Source organism: Panthera onca, chromosome A1 (assembly GCF_046562875.1).
Source record: "Panthera onca isolate mPanOnc1 chromosome A1, mPanOnc1 haplotype 2, whole genome shotgun sequence".
Lineage (NCBI taxonomy): Eukaryota > Metazoa > Chordata > Mammalia > Carnivora > Felidae > Panthera > Panthera onca.
In genome coordinates, this window is record NC_138339.1 from 41,525,141 (window position 1) to 41,544,248 (window position 19,108).

Consider the following 19,108-nt stretch of genomic DNA (forward strand, 5'->3'; position numbering starts at 1 on the left):
TCATCAGCAGTGCCGCGATCAAATTCAGTTCAACCCCCGGACAAACCATCAAACTATCCCTTTCTAGGGAGAGGATCCGATCTTATCCTCTGCTAAAGTATCAAATGAATTGAAAGCTTTCAATAGCAAAACTTAATCTAAAATCCACACTAATTCAATGCACTATTTTCCAAATACTTGTGCACTCCTTACATCATAACCCTCATGAGTCACAAAGAATTTGTTTACTACGAAAAAGACTGAGCTCAACTCTCACAACCGCACTGACTAGAAATCAAAGTACAAAGGGAACACTTCAGTACTTCCACGTTACCTAGAGAGACACGACAGGTGGCTTGCTCCCATAAGCTTTCTGAGTGTAGGAGATCAGAAGGGGCGTAGTTTCTGACTTTCACACTAATTGTGCCAAAACTTCCTTAATCCTTGCGAGTTAAGAGAATGAGATGAGCGCTGAAATCTCAAGAAGGAGGAAGCTTCATATACAGGCAGTCTCATTGATAGTAATATCTGGAGAGATACATTCATCTTTCCTTTGTCTAGATCATTAGAGCCTTGGGGTGGGGGGTCAACTTCTGTTCTGTTCTATTCATCACGCAGAAATTTGGATCGGAATCTTTCCCAAAACCTTTGCCCACTGGGCTCCACACAAATTTAACCAAATTTCTATTGGATAGTCCACACAAGAATGTCTCACAGTTTTCTACACCTCAACCAGCTCCAAACCAGCCTCTGTTTCCATGCAACCCTACTCCTTCTTCATGGTCAACTTCAAAATGTCCTCTTCTTCTTTCACATGTGATTGGTCACTTCCTACCAGGAAGTCTGCTTACTAACTTCCTCTAGAATCTGTATCCCTTTCCTCTACCCCCTGCTCTCTCAATCTTAGTTCTGGCCCTTCTGCCCCATCCCCTGGACAAGTGTTAAGAGTCTCCTAACTGAGGGGCTTCTGGGTGGCTCAGCTGGTTAATCGTCTGACTCTTGATGTTGGCTCAGATCATGATCTCACAGTTTGTGAGTTCGAGCCCTACATTGGTCTCTGTGCTGATGGCGTGGAGCCTGCTTGGGATTCTCTGTCTTCCTCTCTCTCCACCCATCTCTCTCTCCCTCTCTCTCTTACTCTCGCTCTCTCAAAATAAATAACTGAGACCCTGAACCCCCACTTCTGACACCCACTGTAACTCAGGCTGCACTCAGCCAGAGGCATCCACCCAAAAGACCTGCCTCCCCTCTTCTGTGCAGACTGATCACATTCCTGGACCTTCCATACCTAACTTTTCTCATTTCCTATTACCAACTACTTTTCAAATGCTGCGCAGTTCTCCTCTTTTACGCATTAAAAAAATGACTTTCTGGTTTTATATATCTACATATACGGTCTCTCTGGAATACAACTGTTGAAGGTTTAGATTGCAATAATTATAAATAATGAACAAGGGTGACCTTTGAGATAAGGTGAGGCTAAAAATGTCAGCCAGAGTGTTGGCAGTGAGACCTTATTATAAATATGTGTCTATATCTGATATGCATAAGGGCATGATAGTATTGAACATTCAAAGATGAGTACTTTGTATAAAACCCTTTGCAAGCATTGAAATTAATAAAGCCATTATAAGTTGAGGAGCAAGTGAGTGGGCAGAGGAGAAGGGGGAAAAAAGATTATTCTTACAGTTCTTTAGAAATGCAAATAAGAACGTTGCCTGAACATCATTACCTGACTGATAAAATGTTAATCATGTAACAGGTATTTATTTAGAAACCTGTTCCAATTCCTTAATTGAAAAAAGATCTTAAATTCAACACAAACCTATTTGTTAAATGGTAATAAAACAAATTCCCAGGGAGAAAATAGCAGGTACTAAATGTCATAATACGTCTCTAAAATTGAAGATAGTCTTACCACTGTTTTCAAAATTAAAATGACAAAATAAACAATCTTCACGGTCCCAGCAGGCAGATCAAACTCCCTGACCAACTGGACTCTGGCTACAGAAGGCAATGTAACAGTTCAAAATGGCCTCTTTTCAGACAATCGGTATCTGTCACTCTAGTATATGGGGGAGTAGTGCCCAGACTCTCGAAAGGCATGCAAGTCAATTTTTAAAAACCTGGATAAGCCAAACAAATGTGTCTGCCTGGTCTTCGGTTTGAGAACCCAAGTCTGAAAATGTCCAACGACAGACCCTCCATGACACAGAAATCTTTGCACAAGCAAACAAGATCCAGTGATAGACTCTGACATCAAACAAATCTGAGTGAAAATGCAGTCTTCACCTCTTACTGGAAATGTGACTTTGGACAAAACAACAATCTGTCTCTGCCTCACTGACCTCATATGTAATAACAGGGACCCTTTTGGTAAGTGTCTTAGTTTGGGCTGCTATAACGAGTCACCACAGACTGGATGGATTGAACAACAACCATGGATATCTCACGATTCTGGAGGTTGAGAAGTTCAAGATCAAGGCACCAGCAGTTGGGGTGTGTGGGGAGAACCCACTTGTGCCGTGCAGCCGGCCATTTTCTCACTGTTTCCTCACATGGTGGAGAGTGGAGAGCTCTCTGGGGACTCTTTGATAAGGCCACTAATCTCCTTCACAAGGTCTCCACCCTCATGACCTAATTACTTCCCAAAGGCCCCACCTCCTAACACCATCACCTCGGGGGTTAGGACTTCATCAGATGAATTTCCCCGGGAACACAAACATTTAGCTCATAACACAAAGGAACCCATAGAGTTGTCAGGATTAAATGAGATCACATAGGTCATGTATAAGCATCTGAACCACTCTTGTCAAATGATCAAGGCAGCAAATAACTAATTTAATGTCTTCCCAGTATTGTCTAAACCCATTTTTCAGATTTAGACACGTTTAATTAAGTAACATTTTCATCTAAATTACATACCCTTGAGAAAAAAGTTTGCTGTCTTTGGACAGTTAGACAACAAGTTGAAAAAAAAGCCGTGACTTGGGTTTTAGTCTCAGGTTAACACACTTGTTAGCTGTGTGGGCTTAAGAAAAATCACTTAACCTCTCTGAAACCCTTTGTATTTCCTTTGTGTGCTGTGCTTTGTGAGACTTCTAGAGCCACAAGCCCTAGGCAAAGATGCAGATAATGGAAAGGAGCTTGGAAGGAATTGCAAATAATTCTCAGTGTTGGTCATATGCTTCTTGAGTCTCATAACAGCTAATTCTTATAAAGAGGGACAAAGAGATTCCCCCTTACAAAGACTGAATCCAGGCGACCCTTCACTGCAGACCATGCTCTAATCCTATTAAGCACTGAGGAAATTCTGGCTGGACTGGAACTGAGGATCAAATAGATCTTGTAAAATGTTTTGTAAAATTAGCAACACCTCAATCCCTGCCTCGTTATTTGCACCCACAGATTTACACAGGTTCGGAGAAACTATCTAGAAAAATCTTTGTGAAATGTGAGATTTAAATTAAGCTTGGGGATGTTTGGGAGGACTCCGAAAGAACCAAGCTGTGGTGAGGGATGACAAGATGTCATAAGAGAACGAACCAGATACGCCAGGGTTGACTGGGGCAAGGAACTCAGAAAGAGTGTGTGTGCGTGGCTTTCTGAGAATGTGGATACAGTTGATAGCGACATTCATCAGGGCCCAACCCTTCTGGGTGCCCCTGGAAGATGAGTCTGGAGAAACGGAAATGCCGTATTGCCAATTTCTGACACGCTCCTGTCTCCAGCAATTCTCACACGGGACCCACTTTGATCAAGTAAGACACAGAATACATATTCTTCTCACTTTACATGTGTAATCATGTTGATTTTCCGTATCGAAAGGCCTCTGTTTAACCAGAGTCAAGGTGCAACCTTTGAGTCCCAGGGGCTAGTCATTCAGCAGGATATTATTCAGAGTAGCGCCTCAGTGGAATGTTATCACTGGAGGCTGCTCAGCTCGCTGGGGAAACAGAACTTCAGGGACACCTATGAGCACTCACTTTCAGCAGTTACCAAAGACCCAAAACACTTGGGCAACGTGAACTGGGCAAAAGACAGCTCCCTGCAGTCTAGCAGATGGAGACTCAGAAGCACTGAACTTCAGATGTTTACGTCATGAGCTCATAGGATATGGAGCCCAATGCATTAAGCTCCAGAGCTCTAAGTCCCAGAGGAAACCACGGTGATAGGGAAAAAGCTGTATTGGCCACTTTTAGGCACTCATCTCAACCAGAGGGGAGAAGCCCGAAAACTATGTGTTCCGTACTTCCTTTGCCCCTAGCTTCTGGTGATGTTCTCTAAATGGGAGGCTGAGAACGGGAAAGTGGATTGCAAAAGGGAAAAAGAACCATTTTTTTTTTGCCCAGAATCTACAGGGGCCTTCAGCAGTGAGAGCAGTAGCAAATGGTTCCTTAAGCAACAAATGCAATAGTACAGCCAGCTTCCAGAAGATCCGCGGCAGAAGCAGGACTCACCTGACCTCTGGTGAACATACCCTGCTTCCCGCCCTTCCAGGGAGCTTTGTGACCAATTACCTGCATCAAACCTCCCATTGCTTGAAATAGATAAAACAGTCACCATTTTCTGGACTGGACACAGAAACAGAAGCAGAAAGCAACAAGTCAGAGGTGTTTTCCTCTACACAGAGATCACCAACCAAAGGGTTAGTTGCATATAAAGGACAACTGACTATACCGAATAGCATGCAAGACGAGGGGTCAAAAAGACACAAGGAGACCGAGCCCTAGATCCTTCAATTCCCAAACAGGAATGTGCCTAAGTTTGTGGAAGCTTCAGAGTAAAGAGAAAACAGTGCTGGACAGAGTGCAGAAGAGCAGCAGCCTCATCCCAATGAGGCCACTGATTGAGCCTCAAGACTGACGGTCTTCTATCACCTTTGGAAGCCTCAGTTTCCTCGCCACGGAATGGGCCCAATCAGGGACAGATAATCAAAAAATCTCATGGTCGACCAATTAAATGGAGACTGAATTGAAGCCATAGAGAAACTTACGTAGTGTGGCAATTGATTAGCAGTCCCGGGGATAATACAAGCCTACAGCTCAAGGTTACCGTGGTGATTAAAGACGGCATGTACCGATTGATCCACGCGAACCATGAGTGAGATACTATGTTAAGAACCTCACCTACTCTGCTTCTGATCCTCACAAACACCCCATTCTCAGCTACCCAAGTGAAAGGCTCAGAAAGATTACATAATTAGTTCAAGGTCATACGGCTAGTAACTGGGGAAGCCAAGACTTGAACCTACATCATTCTGCTTCCCCAGACACCATACTCTGGCATCCTGGGGGCTGGCATCTTGCTGAAGTCCTTGCAGCACCTGTACTTTGGAAGCTGTGTAGTGTGACAAGCAAGTTAGCTTGGCTCCACATCAGCAGACTCATACCCTGCAAGAGACCAGTGCTTCCGAAATGTAAATATGCCGTCCTCCCTCCATCCTTCTCCCGGGCTCCAGCTTGATGTCCTCCGTGATCTCATGAGGCACAGGGAGTTTCACCACAGGGTGAGTGCCCGTTAATATTTGCTGTGCTCCTCATCTAATCAAAAGGCCAACGGAATTATCACCATTTTATCAGTCAAGCAATAAAGTTGAGTATTATTCCCATTTCCATTTCTAAAGCAACATAAAAATAACCCCTTTTAAATGGTACCCACTCACTTTCTCCTTATATGCTAATGCGTGTCACAATTTCAAAGCCTGGAGAGAGATTTCCTGCAAAACATTTCACTGCCTTAAAGCTTCCCATATTCACAGCTCCAACTGCCAAGTTACAAACAGGAGTTAACTCTGGTTCCAAGTCAATTACCTATTGATAAGTCTTTAGGGCAGACGACTTGTATACATGGATTTCAAAGGCTATGTGGTATTTCAAGGCGTTATAACGTTTGGCATCAGAGATTCTCACGTCACCCTCAGACTTCAGTGAATCATATGTATCCTCACCAGTATTAATAATCAAACCCAAAATCAACTCCCTTATTTTAAAAGTTGCTCTTTCTCTTTGCTAAATTCAGATCATCTCAACGAATTCCTGTAGTCACATTGATTTCCAGTTAATTGAATTTCCTCATTTGAAGTAATGAGTTGCAACTTAGCCATGAATTTATTAATCCAAAGCCAGCTACTCACCTTTGCTATGGTTTTTAATTAATTCTGTCACATACGTACAGCAGGTGACGGCATTTACATCAGGACTATGTAGTTTATATTTTAAAATATTCAGCTTTTTGTATTTATTCAGACTTTCTGTGTTTTATACACAAGGCTGAAATTTTGATCTTCTGTTCAAAAATGTTTAGTGGCTCTCCAACATAAGGCGTCAAGCCGTACCGAGGGCAGAGGAAAGGAAGGTTCTCTCTCCCGCCCGGAAAACTGGTTTCTTTTTTGGTTCCTTTCTCCCTTTCTTCTTCCCTCTTTCCTTCCTTCCCTAAAGTGGCTAACAAAAATAAACAATATAAAATATTGTTAAGGAAGTGAAGGAAACAAGAGGAAGTGACAAAAAGAGTTGGAAAAATAAAATAACGGCATGTCAGAGCCATAGTGAGTGCCTGGAGAGCTTCTGTTCTTGCTAGTGGTAATTATAAACTTGACTCTGAGTTTCCTAGAAGCTCTAGCAGAAGGAGAGAAATGCTACCATTTTTCAGGAACAATCTGGTAGTTAAAACAAAACAAAGCAAATAGCATGGGCTAGCTCTGAAGTCAATCAAGTCAGTAAGTGATTCGGGGTATCACTAAGTAGTGTCATGAGCTTAGAGATAGCACTGGGGTAAAACCCCACCAGGCTCACTGCCCAAGCACAGGCCGGTGATGTTCTACAATAACTATCGATCGCAAAATCACCAAAGCCATTGTTTCCAATCTCTTTTCTTCATCCCTTCAAAAACAATGTAAGCTGCTTCCTCCAGGGCCCCAACAAGAAGCAAACAGACCATGACACAACATCGGGTGAGTGTCAGATTGTTTGGAAAGAGCTGCCTGCAGACCGCTAAATTTGTGAGACACTATTTACCAAAGGAGAGGATTGTCAGGCATGTGCCTCTCTATCCGGCTTTTCATCGTGAGTCTATCTATCCTACATCGACTGCTCTCTGCAATGGACAATGCTAAAGAAAAAATACTGAGAATGTTTCTCATATTTCTTTTTTAAAATTTTTTTAATGTTTATTTATTTTTAAGAGGGAGAGAGAGAGCGAGAGACAGAGAGCAAGCAGGGGAGGGGCAGAGAGAGAGGGAGACACACAATCCAAAGCAGGATCTAGGCTCTGAGCTGTCAGCACAGAGCCCAACGCGGGACTCGAACCCACCAACCTTGAGATCGTGACCTGACCTGAAGTCACTCAACCAACTGAGCCACCCAGGAGCTCTGCTTCTTATATTTCTAAAATCAGACCTAGTATTTCTTTTTTCAGTCCTACCTTATAGTCCACAGAGAATATAGCTCATTGTATATCTCACTCATAGGGTTCTTTTGTTGCCGTACTAAATTATATTTATGCAATTGTCTTCTAGTTAGACCAGGAGAATCTTTTTTTTTTTTTTTTTTTTTTCAACGTTTTTTATTTATTTTTGGGAGAGAGAGAGACAGAGCATGAACGGGGGAGGGGCAGAGAGAGAGGGAGACACAGAATCGGAAACAGGCTCCAGGCTCCGAGCCATCAGCCCAGAGCCCGACGCGGGGCTCGAACTCACGGACCGCGAGATCGTGACCTGGCTGAAGTCAGACGCTTAACCGACTGCGCCACCCAGGCGCCCCTAGACCAGGAGATTCTTAAGAACAGGCATGTACTGGGGTGTCTGGGTGGTTCAGTCAGCTGAGCATCTGACTCTTGATTTTGGCTCAGGTCATGATCCCAGGCTCGTGGGATTGAGCCCTGCATCAAGCTCTGCACTGAGAATGGAGCCCGCTTGGGATTTTCTCTCTCTCTCTCTCTCTCTCTCTCCCTCTACCCCTCTCCCTGCTCATGTGCTTTCTCTCTCTCTCTAAACAAAAATATATTTAAGAAGAATAGGTACTTATGTTAACTCTTCCTGGCACATGGTTTAGATGTTTAATCAATGTACATAAAACAAATGAAGAAACCCTCACTTGCTTGTATTTATACACGGAGCAGTATTATTTAAATATCACAGAAATATACAACTGCTACAAAACAAATAGTATTAGAAGTTGGTCATATTTTGGCTATACGGCCTCCATCTCCTCTTCCTAACAATCACCAACTTCTTTGGAGAGCTTAACTTTCCTCCATTTTATGTCATCTCCCTGAGTGGTACCCGCTTCCTCTTATAAAAGCTGGACAGCATGCGATCACATGACTTAGCTCAGCCAATCAGCTGTCACCTCCCAGGGCTCTGCCTCTCAAGTAGCATACGGAAAAAGGCAATGGTTGGACATTATCCATGATGCAGCGATGTCCTGACCAATTCTTCCTAGCTCTATGAGAACTCCCAAAGTTCTTGTTTATTTGCAAGCCTGGTGTCCCACAGCATTCTCATCTTAATTATTTGACCCTGTACATACGTTGTGGCTTCCCCAAAATTACCTTTGAACACATTAGCAAGTTAGTTTCCAATGCTTGTAGCCAAGAACACTGATAGATGTACAATGGCACGGATCAAGCTTAATTAGCAAACCCAATTAAAGGAGACCCAGCAAAAATAAAGTGGCCAGTATGGCCAGAGAAAATACTTAAGTGTTAGACATTTTATTTAAACCTAGATATCAACTAGGACCCCTCTGTCCCTTGATACCTGGGAAAAATTGGCCAGAATCTCTTAATTCTACAGCCCGTAGAACTTTAAGATTTTCACTCTGATTTCCTGCCATGATTCTCCTACCATGTCTATTCTTCTCCATCCTATGCCTTTTGAGTGTTCATTCTCATACACGCATTCTCCCTTCCAAACACACTTTCCCAGACAGGAATGTCAGCCCTCTCACTAATACACACATACGCATTCACGGAACGTATCTGTGGTCTAGTCGAGGCAGTGTGATTACGTGACCTTGAGCAGGTACCACTTTGTTCCTTAGTTACCATGCACTGCACAATGGGGATGACAATGACATGCGCCTCACAGGGCTGCCTAAAAATTAAATGGGATGTTACACATGAAGTTCACAGTGCATGTATGGTAAACATTCAACTCTCAGCTCCTAGCCAAGCCAGAAAATTTTCCTAAAGAACCGGAGCCTGGGAGAGGGCAGCACACACACCATACGTACGCACTTCAAACAAACAAACAAATAAAGATTCGCAACCTAACTTCCCTCAAAGTCCCTCACAGCCACCATGCCATTGGCTGGTTCACACTTCTCTAAGCAGTGCCCCAAAGTCCTCTCTTCTCTGAATCTTTTCTCTTGTCGAAACTTTTACTTCCTTTTTCACCTATTCTCCTGTCTTCAGAGCAAGCAGAAAAATTCCTCTCCCGTACCAGGGTCCTGGGCTCTTTGGCTCTCATTTTATGTGGGCACTTCACAAACTGAAGATATTTCCTCACCAAAATCATCATCATCATCATCATCATCATCATCATCATAATAGTGATAATTTTTGGTTTCTGCTCTTAAAATAATAAAATTTACTCTACCCAATTATGCCTAGAACATTGGTTTCCAGACCCTAGTCATTTGCATGTTACCCTTATAATTTTTTTCACCATCTTTTATTAATGAATATTTTTAAATTACACAATATTTTTCCTTAAACAAACTTACTTTTAGATTTTAAATGAATGTAGTTTAAAAGGAAACTATATTTCACCACTGTAAGTGCCAAAATAGTATTACTCACATGGTAAGAAGGTTACCTTGAAATAAAAATTTACTTAAAAAAAGATATTCATGTACCACCTAAAATCATTATGTATTACTGGTGACACATGCATCACAATTTGATAAATGTGAGCCTAAAATACGTCCTTTATTATGAACATCCAGAGGCTGGACTGAGGAGGGTATGGGTGGAAAGTCTGTGCATTTGTATGTTACTAATTGTGTGGGTAGAGAGTAGGCATGAGTGAGGATGCGCATATGTCGATGGGATCAGGTTAGAAATGTGACAGAGAGGACGGTCCAGAGATACGATTCTGGGGAGTGATATCATCTTGTATCCTCCAGGATTGTCCCACAGCACCCGGGAGAATGGCTAGTGTTCATTTCATTGAACTATAACCCGCTGCTGGAATCCAACGCTGCTATAAATAAATGTTGAAACACTGGAAATGTTAGGGATCATAAAATCTGAACTATCCAAAAAGAAGCTCCTTTTACCAAAGGAGGCAGTTTGAGACAGTGTCTGAAAGTTAAAACAATGTCATAACTTACGATCGTTGATACTGCTTGCTCCCTTTGGGCTTTTAGCAAAAATTAACAACACTAAAATTGAGAGTCTCCAGATTCCGCTCCGCTTTGTCTGTACAAACAATGTCACAGACTTTTGGAGGGCTATGCAACACAAGGCACCAGCTTAAAATTCTGGGTGAAAGTTCTAAGACTCGGCCCCGAGTCAGTGTGTTGGGTAAGGAACCCAGTCCAGGGAGCTTCCACTGCAAGTGTAAAATGTTTTACTGCTAAATATACAGAGCCTTTGTGCCTACCTAGGTAAACTAGAACACAACCCTATTTGAAATATATGCAGTCGACCACCAATGGCTGGGTGATCAGCGAGTCTTTATTCAATATCCACCATGTGCCAGGAACGACACATGAGACACATTCTACCCTTAAGGAATCCCCGGGTTTGGGGTGATAGTAACATCTCTGCAGCTTGAGTCACCAGAGTTCCTGTCAAGACATTTGACAGCTCCCTTTTATCGTGGCATTCTACTATATCAAACACAGAAGCACAGTGCCTCTCATCTACACCTGAAACAAGCTTTCCTATAGGTCTCGAGTGAAAAAAGCACGGCCCTCATGAGTGCACCAGGAACGTATTTTTTTTAGAATGTCTTCCAGTGATTGATACGTACGGCTAAAGCTCAGCCCCGAATGCCAATTCGTAACATTTAAGCCTTACTGAATACAATTTTCTTCCACACTATTTGATTGTGCCAAATAAAATGCCAGCAAACCTTTAGAGAAAATCTTCCTTAGGAGCCATCCTATTATCTGATCTCCAAGAGTTGCAGGAAATGACAGGAAAACAAAATAAAACCGTTTAGCTTTATGTAGCTATACCATGCAGTCGTCACGTCACGTGATCTAATGACCTGGCTGGAAAAAAAAGAAGCGGGCAGACTAGAACCTGTTATGAAAAAGCTATTTGAATGCATATCTACAGTGTAGATGTACAGAGAGACATTCTTAAGCTATTTTTACCCTACTTAAATACATCTCCATTCTTCCTATTATAGAGATGAATATCTATTTTCATGTCGCACCATCTCTCATAATGCAGACTTTTAGCATAAGCACCTAGAAATATTTACAGCCATATTATATTTATCGTTTAGGCAGAAAGGAGGAAAGAACCCACAAATCATCAAACAGCACCACATTCGTGATTACACATGAAACACTGAAGAAAAGCCACATCTGGGGGCACCTGGGTGGCTCAGTCGGTTAAGCGTCCGACTTTGGCTCAGGTCATGATCTCGCGGTTCGTGAGTTCAAGCCCCGCGTCAGGCTCTGTGCTGATGGCTCACAGCCTGGAGCCTGCTTCTGATTCTGTGTCTCCCTCTCTCTCTGACCCTCCCCCCGTTCATGCTCTGTCTCTCTCTGTCTCAAAAATAAATAAACGTTAAAAAAAGAAAAAAAATTAAAAAAAAGAAAAAAAAAGAAAAGCCACATCTGCTGGATGGGTAACTCTACTACAACAGATTTTTCAGAGGCCTCATAGTTCAAACGGCCATAATTTACAGCGGCATAATTACAGTCCACACAGAAATACAACATACCTCACATTCGCATCAAGTTCGTCCATTACAGGAAACACGCATGGGTGAGTCGGACTGCAGTGCCCACAAGGTCCTATAATGTGGAAATTAAAAAGAAAAAAACAGTTAGACAATGAGTTAATGTGAGAAAATAAAAGTCTATGCTGAGGGGAAGAAATTGCCAGATAATCATGGCTTCCTATTTATCACGACTTTTGTTTTGCAGAGTGTCAGAAAGTATTTAGTCAACCATACTACAGCAAAGAGCTATTGACGTACTGGAGTATGACACAGCTGACTACCGCAAAGTGGCTTTACCATTTTACTAATCTGGACGTTAAAACACATAGGTACTTCTTTTTACTCCATGCTAATCAGCGTACTTTCTGTTCTTCCTGGAAACCCAGCTTATTTATGTGGTCTGCACTAGGACATTAGCTAATGAGAAAACAAGTTGCTACACTGTTATGATTAAAATGGTGTATTCCCTAAAATGGTCAGCCATCACGTTTCCTATGAGGATTTTCAGGGTTTTTTTTTTTTTTTCTTTTTTTAACTCTTTTTTGAGGGTAGGTAATCATATATCCGTTTGAAAATAAAAAAATCTCTTGAGAACTGTCTGCCCTGAAGAAACTCGATGGTCATGCCCATACATACACATTTCCAGAGGGGCCCATGATTCCTTGAAGGACACTGATGAACCCCAGGCTAAGAACTCCGACTTGAAAGGCAGTTAACTTCCAAACTACCCAAAGTTCCTCTGGCGTGCGCTCTCAGACCGTGTACACTTCACTGGGCAGGTCCTCACTGATCCACCAAGCTGGCCCTCTTCACTGACTGTAGTTTCCTTTTTCAGAAGAATTCCTATGTTTGTATCACATTTGATCCACACCATGGCGAATCAGAGAATGTAGGGGCAGAGCCTGATCCACTTCTTTGGGGGTGACCCTAAGCTGGTCTCTTTTTTTCCTTTTAAGCTTCACCATCTACTTCTCAGTAAACAGACGGATTGGAGGAGATGATCTCCGGGTTCACTTCCAGCTCTGACATTCTCTAATTCCATCTGCTAGTTTTCTAATCGAATCTGATCAAGAAGAAACTATAAATCTACTTATCTGCACAACAGAACCACGAAACTCAGCCTGGGCCCTTGGATGCTTTGGTCAGGGTGGACCAAATACGTTTGCCTGGCCGCCAGGAAGAGAACGGCAGACCTCCAGAGCTGGAACGGATGTAGATTTCTCTGGGTTTTTCAGTGTTTGTTCTTTAATGCCGCTAAGATTAGCGGGGACTCCCGTGGGCATTTCCTGGTCTGGGCCAGGTGTAGGGAGGACTCAGCCTCCAAGACTCTGAACCCCCTACTCTGACCTAAAGCTAAGTAGCTCTGGCCACTCCGATCTCTTTTACATTTTGAATCTGGAATAATCTTTTTTTTTTTTCCCAAGTTTTATTTATTTATTTTGAAAGAGAGAGAGGAAGAGAGAGAGAGAGCAGGAGAGGGGCAGACAGAGGTAGAAAGAGAGAATCCCAAGCAGGCTCTGCATGGCCAATGGGGAGCTCAATTCGGGGCTCGAACTTATGTATGGTCAGATCATGACCTGAGTCAAAACCAAGAGCCAGAGGCAAAACCGACTGAGCTACCCAGGTACCACAGAATCTGGAATAATCTTGTATCGGAAATATTTGAGTACAAAGCCCTAACTACTGCAGTGACAGGGCTCTATCCTCCTCCCTCCTCTACCTAAAATCTTTCTTGAGGTGATCACATCCCTTCCCGTGGCTTACAATAAAAAGCATTTCAGGGATGCCTGGCTGGCTCAGTCGGTGGAGCGTGTGACTCCTGATCTTGGGGCTGTAAGTTTGAGCCCTGTGTCGGGTGTAGAGATTACTTTAGAAATGTTTTTAAATAAAATAAAAAGCATTTCAAGCTTAACTCTGCAGTTCCCACTCCCAACACAAAAACCTCATCTTCCCCTAGTGTTTCCCATTTCGACCAATGGCCCCACATTTACCCAGTGACTCAGAACAAGTGACTCTTGTTCTCACACCCTGCAACCAAACTGTCAGCAAGTTCATCTTATTTTCTAACTGACCCCTCGTTCCAACTTCTTCTCATTCCCTCCAGAACCCGGACCCTGGTCCATGCCACCATATCTTTTCTTCTGATACCGCCATCACCCCACAACTGTGCTCCTGCTTGCTGCCCTCTCATCTCTCGTCCCCACAGCAGCCAGAACGCTACTTTAGTTTACCTTATTTTGTTTTGTTTTACATTTGTTTATTTCTCTTCAGAGCGAGTCAGACAGTGGGGGTGGGGGAGGGGCAGAAAGAGCAAACAGGCTCTTGGAGGTCAGCATGGAGCCCAACACGGGGCTTGAACTCACGAACCTGTGAGATCATGACCTGAGCCAGAACCAAGCATCGAACGCTGAACTGACTGAGCCAGCCGGGCGCCCCCCAGACTGGTATTGTGAACATGTAAGGCGGATCATGTCTTCCCCGAATAAAACTCGACTGTGTCTCCTACAATGCAAACTCCAGACCAACTAGATCCTACATTATCTGGCTCCACCCAGCTCCTCACCAAACTCAACTTCAGCCATGCCCCGCCCCCGCAGTGCCCTTGAGCTCACTGGTTTTGCTACTTTCCTTGGCCATAAAAGCAGGTTTTCACCCGAGGGCCTTTTCACTTGTTGCTTTCTCTCCGCTGCTCAACTGTCACTTCCCCATAGAAGTCTTCCCTGATCGCCCGAGTAAAACTTCAACCTCATTTTCCAAAGGCTTCTATTTTCTTTATCGACTCTTTTTTTTCTCATTAGCACTGACATCATATATACTCCGTTGTTTCTTCATTAGTAATCGGTCGTCCTCACTAGAATAGTGTCGGGAGGACAGAGTTACATCTGATCACTGTTACATCCTCAGTGCCTAGAAAATTACCCGGCATATTATATTGTCTTCGTAGATACTTGTTGAGTCAAATAAGTAGTGAGTTTCGCACATGAAGAAACTGAGGTTTGAGAGTTTATGGCTTTCCAACTGGGAGGTAGTCTCTGGACCACCCCAGGGTACACTATGGTCATTTTTAAAAGTAGGGAAAACACCACCTCGTCTTGTTTAGTCACCTTTTACTATGCGCTCACAAGTGCCAACCGCCGTCACTTTCCTCTTCTTCCAACCTCTTGTCCCTCCTGTTACAGGAAGAGACGGCGGGCCTGAGAGGTTAACGCACTTGCCAAAGCCACAGAGCCGGCGCTGGGAACAGAACCCAGGCGTGTGGCTTCCAAAACCCAAGCTTTCTTTTGTGCAGTTCTTGTCATCAGATCACACTTCCTTCCACTGGAAGAGAAGGAATCCCTCTTTCTCTGCAAACAGTGCTCTGAATTTCCTTTCTGGAACCCTGTTTCCCCTGCCTCGGTCCCAAGCTCCAGTGATGAGCACAAGAGCAGCACTGGCCAACCCAAACAGCTAACTCCCTGGCCACAATTCTCTCTAGGAAGAGTTTCTCTTTTCCCTAGTGTTGCCAGACCATTAAGACTTTCAGTTGGAAGCTACTGGTGGCATCATTGCTACTTCGTGGAGAGAGCTTGTCTGAGCATGAAGCTAACCCCAGGGAAAGCAGAGTGAACTTGAGGCTTACCACCCGGCGGTGTCTTAAGACGGTTTTGCACGTGAACTTCCCAATTATACGAGCCAACAAATTCCTTTTTTTCCCTCTTAAGCCAGTTTGAGTCGGGTTCCAGCCATTCTTTGTTACCAAAAGAATCCTGAGTAATACACCAAAAAAATCAACATTGTATTTGTATACAGATTAGAAGGAAGAAAAACTGGCAGTAAGAAAACCAGTTAAAGGCTGGCTGAAGTTCATCTGATTGAAACTGCATTTGAAAATATTACAACACGGGGAAAACCTTAGATATTCATAGCAATGTACATTGTTACCTCTTCCTCATCGGAAACCCAATGAGCAAATTGAAAATGATTGCCATTTAACAAGCCAGTGAGATGAGACAGCCTGCATTTTGTCAGAGAGTAACGAACAGTAACAAAAGATAAATTGGTGATTCGTATCTATCCTGATTTGATTAATCCATCACAGTCCACTATTTTCTACCATGCTCATCAGGGCTAACTAATCAGAACCTTGATTACAGGGACACTTCTTTTCTGGAAGATCACGTAGAGTAAGAGGGATGTGCAAAGAACATAAAAACGATGTTTTTATCTTACATACTCACACTTCTGGCTCCTTCCCAAAACACTACCTAGCCAATTAAAGACACAATCAACTGAGAGCATCTCCTATGCCTGTGTATAGTTATGTCACTTCTAAAAGTCCTGCCGATTTGAAATTCAATTAGACCACATATGCGTGTGTGCATTTTAATGACAGTCATGCTGCACCGTTATCTGAGGGACAAGGGGTGATACCCCCCATATTGGTCTCCTTCAGAGAAACAGTCGTACATTGTTGTAACCAGATACAGAGCATGGCGAGCCTCAGGAAAGGGGTGGAGAAGAGAGTCAAACAGAACCTTCTACTAGGTGAAGTCCAAGTGAAGATCTCAGTATTCTCTCAGAGCTAGGTAGGACAAGCTCAAGTAACCAGAATGATTCTAAACACTTTATCTGTCACAAAAGTCAAGCTACAGCAGCATACAACTCCGTCGGATTCTCTGGAGATTCTCTTCCTTGTTGGGTACATTGAGACTGGATCCTTCCTTAAAAAAAGGAGGAGGAAGGGGCGCCTCGGTGGCTCAGTCGGTTAAGCGCCTGCCTCTCGGTTTCGGCTCCAGTCATGATCTCACGGTTTCGTGGGTTTGAGCCCCGGGCCGGGCTCTGCGCTGGCAGCACGGAGCCCGCTTAGGATTCTCTCTCTCCCTTTCTCTCTGCCCTTCCCCCACTCACACTGTCTCTGTCTCTTTCAAAATAAATAAATAAACTTATAAAAAAAAAAAAAGGAGGAGAAAGAGGTCATCTTACTTATGCCACCCAATGCTCATTCCAACCCTTGGTTTTCCGGCTTACAAATTGTAAGTAACTAAAGGACAAACCCAAAAGGTAAGTACACCCCATCTTTACCCTTGTTCCTTTACTCAGGATATCCTGAAAGATCGCTGTGGAACAGTCGTTAATGGTTAACAGAAGGTGTGTCGTTGCATCCCTATTATGAGAAGGGCTCACCTGGAAATAGTCCCCACCTATGGAGTGAACGAACCACGCGGTCTGGCACAGTGCCAACGTCTGCCAACCTGGAGCTCTGTCAGAACCTCAGCTTGGCTTTGCTGCACTTTGGGTGTTGGTTTTTTTTTTTTTTAAATCTCTGGGTTTGATTGCATGGGCGGATATTCATGCATAACTGTGCATAGATTGACCACGTTTCTTCAGAGAGTATGCTCACACGGGTTAGACTTCTACACCAAAGGGCATATTCCAATGCCTTTATTTTGGACAAGTGTCAGAAATAAGTAAAACATTATTTATCTTCGTAGCCAAATTGAGGGCAGGAGCTTCACATAATGGGAGCAGCAAGCACCGGACCGGGAGTCACTGGGCATGGGTTCTCAGCCCAACCATGCTGCTAACTCACTGCTCTTATCCATGAGCGAGTCTGCTTACCAAGCTGGGTCTCAATTCCCCCAGGTGTAGAAGGGACCGGGTCAGCGGGTACTGGGCAGTGTGAGTAAAAGGGGAGATTCCGAGTAAGCAGAGCTTCTCAGAAGCAAAAGGAAATTTTGACGAGGTGAGTCGCCTGTCATGGGAGGCATTCAGGCGGCATCTGAGTAACCGTGTAAGGAGGTCTAAATGAGAACTATAATTTTGGTGACCGATAGGGTTTCTTCCAATAAAGTGGTAGGATTGTGGCAACATCCGTATTAGTTCTGCCTCTCATATCCCCAGAAGAAAGACCAAGTGTCTGGAACCATTTCCCAATTTTAAAAAACGATGCTTCCTCCTGGGCGCCTGGGTGGCTCAATGTCGGTTAAGTGTCCGACTCTTGGTTTCAGCTCAGGTCATGGTCTCATGGTTTGTGGGATCCAGCCCCCCATCGGCCTCTGCACTGATGAGCCTGCTTAGGATTCTCTCTTTCCCTTTCTCTGCCCTTCCCCTGCTCATGCTCTCTCTCACTCTCCTAAAATAAAACAAAAATGAAAAAAATTTTTAAAAAAAGGATGCTTCTTCAATTCCCATATGTGGTCTCAAATACGATCGTGGACACCTCTGAGCAGGTGGGACAAAAAGAGAGCAGTGCAAAGTGTAATCAAATAAGCCCAGATATCTGATATGAGTTAGTTGTCAAACTAACTCCCGTTGGCCTCATCGCTTCATGCCCTAACCTACCAGCGGCCATTTGTACCAAAACACAGTGTTACCAGGATCAGACACACAAGCTTTCCCCCAGGCTTCTGCATCCTTGATGATCATGATGCCCTCGTAACTGTGACTGTGAAAAAAATTCTTGGCTTATCTGAAAAACCGCAAGTGTGCAAGTTCTCACGACATGGACGAAGAAAGTTCTCAGCTATTTACAGGGACTTTGTTTTGGAAAATATTAGAAACTTGTAGAACGCCGTTTCGGGAACCTATGTTATGTCAGTTCATACATATACTCTTCAAAAGAACTTCTCTTTGTAAATTAGTGCTGAAAAAAATCGTATGATTTGTTATCTAGACATCTAAATGGTGATGTGTAAGCCATTAAGAGAGGGAGAGAGGGAGAGAGAGAGAGAGAGAGAGAGCGAGCACCTGTGTTCCAGGAGTCGGGACTACATTCGCAAGTGTCTTTCCAGGGATGGCAGTCAAAATGCCATTTGTACTGAGTCACCTGGAAAGATTTAGACCTAAATAAAAAGCCTCCAGCTGTTTCATTTCCTTAACTGAAAACCATACAGATGTCAATTCAATTATGCTTAAGGGACCACAGTGCAGATACGTACAATTAGGATGCAAAATGGCTTTTCACTTTTCTCAAAATAACTGAGAAAATATTCCTTCTGGATAAATACACTTTTCTCAGCTGGGAATTCCAGACCTTTTGTCAGAAAACTGATATTGAAAACAGCCTTTAACCAATGAAAGACTAGTGAGGAGGCATATCTAATCTACCTGTTGGGAAAAAATAGATTATAGGAAAAGTAAACTTCCATGCACTTCCACTTCATGTAGCACGGGAACAGAGTACATCTAGAGCGTTTCTAGAAATCAGATATTTTTAAAGGCAAACATTTCCCTCCCACCACCCCC

General features: G+C 43.4%; 1 protein-coding gene across 5 annotated transcripts in view; it reads right to left on the reverse strand.

Moving 5' to 3' along the window:
• Positions 1 to 19,108, reverse strand: part of HTR4 (5-hydroxytryptamine receptor 4) — a 177,405-nt gene that overhangs the window by 146,465 nt on the left and 11,832 nt on the right. For all 5 annotated transcript variants that reach the window (XM_060634618.3, XM_060634617.3, XM_060634615.3 and 2 more), the window contains exon 2: positions 11,885 to 11,957. In XM_060634618.3, coding sequence (XP_060490601.1) covers positions 11,885 to 11,957 — 73 coding nt within the window. The remainder of the gene's footprint in view (positions 1 to 11,884; positions 11,958 to 19,108) is intronic.